The sequence below is a fragment of the Pocillopora verrucosa genome, chromosome 11 (genome assembly GCF_036669915.1).
Source record: "Pocillopora verrucosa isolate sample1 chromosome 11, ASM3666991v2, whole genome shotgun sequence".
In the NCBI taxonomy this organism is placed as follows: Eukaryota; Metazoa; Cnidaria; class Anthozoa; order Scleractinia; family Pocilloporidae; genus Pocillopora; species Pocillopora verrucosa.
This window is the reverse complement of record NC_089322.1, coordinates 14,305,857-14,309,957: the sequence shown is the minus strand read 5'-3', so window position 1 is coordinate 14,309,957 and position 4,101 is coordinate 14,305,857. Positions and strand designations below refer to the sequence as shown.

The following is a 4,101-nucleotide window of genomic DNA, read 5'->3' as shown; positions in this document are numbered from 1 at the left end:
TTACTTGATTGTCATGTCACGCACTACAACCAGGCTATCCTCAAATGCCATGACACACTACGGCTTAGCTAAGCCGTTCTTGTCGCTGAATCATTCTATAATTATGAAAATTGCCATTCACGCCATGAATGCGTAGTTATCTCCAAAGAGAAAATTGTGCAAAAGAGTCCTAAATTTACGTAGCACTCCTAACGCGCAAGCCGCGCGGATCCTCGCGCCTGTTTTCATTTTAATTGTTAACTTCAATTAATTTCACGCTCGAAGCCAAACACCTCGCTTTCACTTGCTAATTGAGCCCTCTCGCTTTACTTTGACAAGCCTATGGATCATTTTACGCATCCCTGGTGAGAATTCTTTTCTTGAGCAAAGCTCGTCATGGTGTTTCTTTTTTTTAGTGGAAAGCATCATAATACAATGCGAGAAATTTGCCAAATATGTTTTCTACAGTTTTCCTGAGCCATCCACCCTCCACCACGCATAGAGGATTTACTTATTTTTAATAACTGAGCGCTTCTTTCCAAAGGTCGCGGAAAGAGACTCCATCTTGAAACCGATGTTCCTGTCCATTCCGGTAAGTCCAGCCTCCCCCCTAAGCTGGTGGCGCGGTTCCAATTCTCGCAGATCTTGTCTGGCTTGGTTTTGCTCCTGTGGGCTGATATGGAAAAACCTCATTTGGCGACCAGTAAGAGGCTTAAACGAGTGCCGAGGGATTTCAAGAATTTGCTCGCGTGTCATTCCTTGAAGACGCTGCATGACTTGCCGGTAGACAGGATTTGTTGGGTCGTCGTATAAAACACAGGTTGGCCACCCTGGCCTTTCAACATCGGGAAGATTTGAGTTGTCGAGAAAATCTCCAGGTCGGTATACTGTTCCAATCATTGGGTTCGTTATATTACGAAAGTGGGCTGTCAAATGATCTCTGCTTTTTTCTTGCCAATCTGACCAGATCTTGTCGATAAAGCCATGATGAAGGAAGAATTCGGGAGCTTCAGCTGAGGTGACAAGACACATGTCACCGCCTATCCTACAGTGAACTGTATCGTGGAGGTTAATTCGAAGATCCCTCTCGAAAATGTCGAAGCCATCAACGGTGGGAGGATGAAGCAGAGTCAAGTAGACAGCAATGACGTCAGGTGTAAAACCTGCAGAAGACAGAAGATTAGAAGCGGACACGGTTTTACGCCTTAAGGTGGCCTAAAATGCATCCTCTACTTTCAAGCTCTAATTCTTTGAACAGACGATAATAACACCCTCTGACGAGATCCCTCGAAACGACTTAAAAAATGGTGCGCAATGATTTCTTAACACGCTCTGACAGGAAGTATTTTTGCGTACCGGGTTAAATGATGAAAATGTTAGAGGAACCTCTCTTTCTCCCACATAGCCTACGTGTAGCCGCACCCTTCCCTCCCCCCCCCCCCCCCCTCACGCCAAGGTTAGACAGGAGCGAGGAAACGCATAATATCGAAGGCAACTAACCATTGAAATCTCTGGTGATGCAACCCCCGTTTGTCTTCGTCCATGAGTCTTGACCGAAGACTCCATCTTGAACACAGCGTGATGGTGTAATACCATTGCCTCCCAATCCAGAGGGTCCACTATACCAAACTCTTGTTTTGTCTGTGTGCCAGGGTGTCATGGAGACAATACTCCAGTCCCAATAAGGCACGGTTACTCGGCAATCGACTCGGCGCAATAGGTTTTCATATTGAAGAATGTACCTTGGAAAGAAAAATCAAATAAACCGTATCGTGTTAAACATTATGCATGTAAATGTAGAGTTTAACTTGAATGAGAACATTTGGAGTGGTTGAAGAGTGGTTCGAAACGAGAGGAAGGTAAAAGGAAGGGGGAGGGGGGGGGGAAGATGATATATCAGAACAGAGTGGCTCAGATTCCATTGCTTTTCCCCGGTTTTACTTCCTCCGGATTTACTTCAGAGCCCTTTATCCTCCATGGCGGGGGGAAGCACCGCGGGTGTGAATTATCTTGCCTTAATCCACAACCCTCAGCTCTTAAAACTAGTTACTCACCAACGATGCCATGGTAGAAACTGGTCCTTTTGATGAATTCCTGTTGGAAACAATCTTTGGTGCATGGATATAAGTTTCTGGTACTCATTTTGAAATTGGAGATCAGTTGAAGCTTTCCAAACGGTGTTGACGTACACTATCCGCTCGGCTTCCGTCATAGAAGTAAACTCCTTTCGCACTCGGCAACAGTTTTGAATTTGACCACCAATGCAATAACATGTATTACCACAATAGTCTGAGACTTTGGCGCCTTCGTTCGAACAGGACTGAGAATCACCCGGAACAATGGCACAGACTACAATACAAGGGAAAAATGTCATTGAATGGAATCATTACATGGCCCCGCGAAAACGATTTTTAAGTCTTAATATAAGATTCTCGAGCTTCAGTTCACAGTTAGGACGAATCTTTAATTGGATACGCAATGTTTTTTTCCCAACATTTTCTTACAGAACCATATTTTAGAAACGTGCATTATCATATATCTACAGCAGAAAATGTAAATCAACACAAATCATGACTTATCAGGGAAGAAAGGTCATGATCAGCGCTTGTTTACAAAGCAATATCAAGCGCCAAGCGCAAATTGAGGACCGTTACATATACCGATCTGCTTCGTTTCCGTGGTGCAAAAGATATATGGAAAGATAAAATTCCTTACCTGATAAAGCCACAGAGAGTAAAAGCTTCATTGTCATCCTTTGAGGAAAAATTCTCTGACCAGAAAGGAAACTGAATAGAAAGAAAATAAACTATGCAAAAAAAATTATATGAATAAAAATAAGAAAGACAAAATTCTACAGCCATCAAACATTTGATATTGTCGCCCTCTTTTCATGTTAACAAAATTATCTCGTTTTCTGATTTGGAAAAAATTTCATTCAATGTCAAATACATGATATCCCATTTTATAACAAAAAGGAGATACCTGGCTGTTTTTAAATGCAGTGTGTTGATATTTTTTCATGACTAGACAATTAATAAGAGGGAAAAATTCTACGGCCATCAAACCTTTGATGCTGTCGCCCTTTTTTTGTGCAAGAAAACTACGAAGTTTTCCAATGTGGAAGCAAATTCATTTAGTGTCTAATACATGACATTCAATTTTATAACATATATAAGATATATAAGAAGATACCCGGCTTTTTCCAAGTACATTGTGTTCAAATATTAATGCCACAAGCAAGCATAAGCTCTGAACACGTGCAACACAAGCATATCACAGCCGTCCATAGCAGAGGTAACTAGAATCCTGCGTCAAATCAGTGTCACTTGTCAATAAAAAAAGTAATTTAAGAATGTTCGCGAACCTCTTATAGTGGTACCAGGATGAAAAACAACGCACCCAAGCAGACGTGACATATATTTTACCAGCTGTTCTATCATTGTCTTTCGCATGTCAGGACTACTTTAAACTTCTGGTGCAAATGTCATAAGGCTGGTAACTACGTGCCTCTCCTGAAGTGCTTTTCTTTCGTTGATTTTTTTGGCGCTGAGACCATCTTCTTTTTTCAAAATCTTCTGTAAGGAGGCCATTTTAATATTTCTCAATAAACTTTGATTTAAGACTTCAAACCCTTCGATAATTAGTCGGATTAGATTTTCTGCTTTCAAGAGCCTCGCCATCGCAAGTTCTCTATCGTCTTTTGCACTACGGATACTAAATGATGTACGTTGTTCTTAATTACATGCTTTCATGCGATTAATACTGGCACCTGTGTGGAAGTTTGACCTTGGCGTACACGCTGCCTTGAAGAATTAACATTTACCTGGTGCTAAAGTACACTGAAAAAAACTTTTATCGAAAACAATTTCATCGAATGAATTTGCTACTTTTGAGCGACCGTAATACTCGCTCTAAGGGTCTTTCTGTCTGTCACATTTAGTAATGGCGTATATCAAACCCTGAGAGCATTTTATTTTAGTGATGGCGGCTCCTAAAAAGAAAGACGGATATTACATATATTAAGCTCAGGTTTGTTCTCTATCTGGAGCACTCAAAACATCTCTAATGTATTTTAAATGTAATTTATCTTCGAATACTTTCATTTTTGTTTCTTTTCTAGAA

General features: G+C 40.9%; 1 protein-coding gene across 1 annotated transcript; it reads right to left on the bottom strand.

Annotated features, from left to right (window-relative positions):
• Positions 1-486: 486 nt before the first annotated feature.
• On the bottom strand, positions 487-2,725 carry LOC131794512 (grixazone synthase-like). Its single transcript, XM_059112021.2, has 4 exons — positions 2,695-2,725; positions 2,034-2,328; positions 1,480-1,721; positions 487-1,142 (listed from the first exon to the last, which is right to left on the bottom strand). Exons 1-4 carry the CDS (start codon positions 2,723-2,725, stop codon positions 487-489), a joined length of 1,224 nt encoding a protein of 407 aa, XP_058968004.2.
• Positions 2,726-4,101: the final 1,376 nt, after the last annotated feature.

Excerpts from the sequence above, each read along its gene's own strand:
- LOC131794512 (XM_059112021.2), bottom strand. The coding sequence starts at position 2,725 with ATGAAGCTTTTACTCTCTGTGGCTTTATCAG. Across the intron at positions 2,329-2,694 it reads ACTCTCTGTGGCTTTATCAG|TCTGTGCCATTGTTCCGGGT; the intron begins GTAAGGAATTTT and ends CTTGTATTGTAG. Across the intron at positions 1,143-1,479 it reads CATCACCAGAGATTTCAATG|GTTTTACACCTGACGTCATT; the intron begins GTTAGTTGCCTT and ends TGTCTTCTGCAG.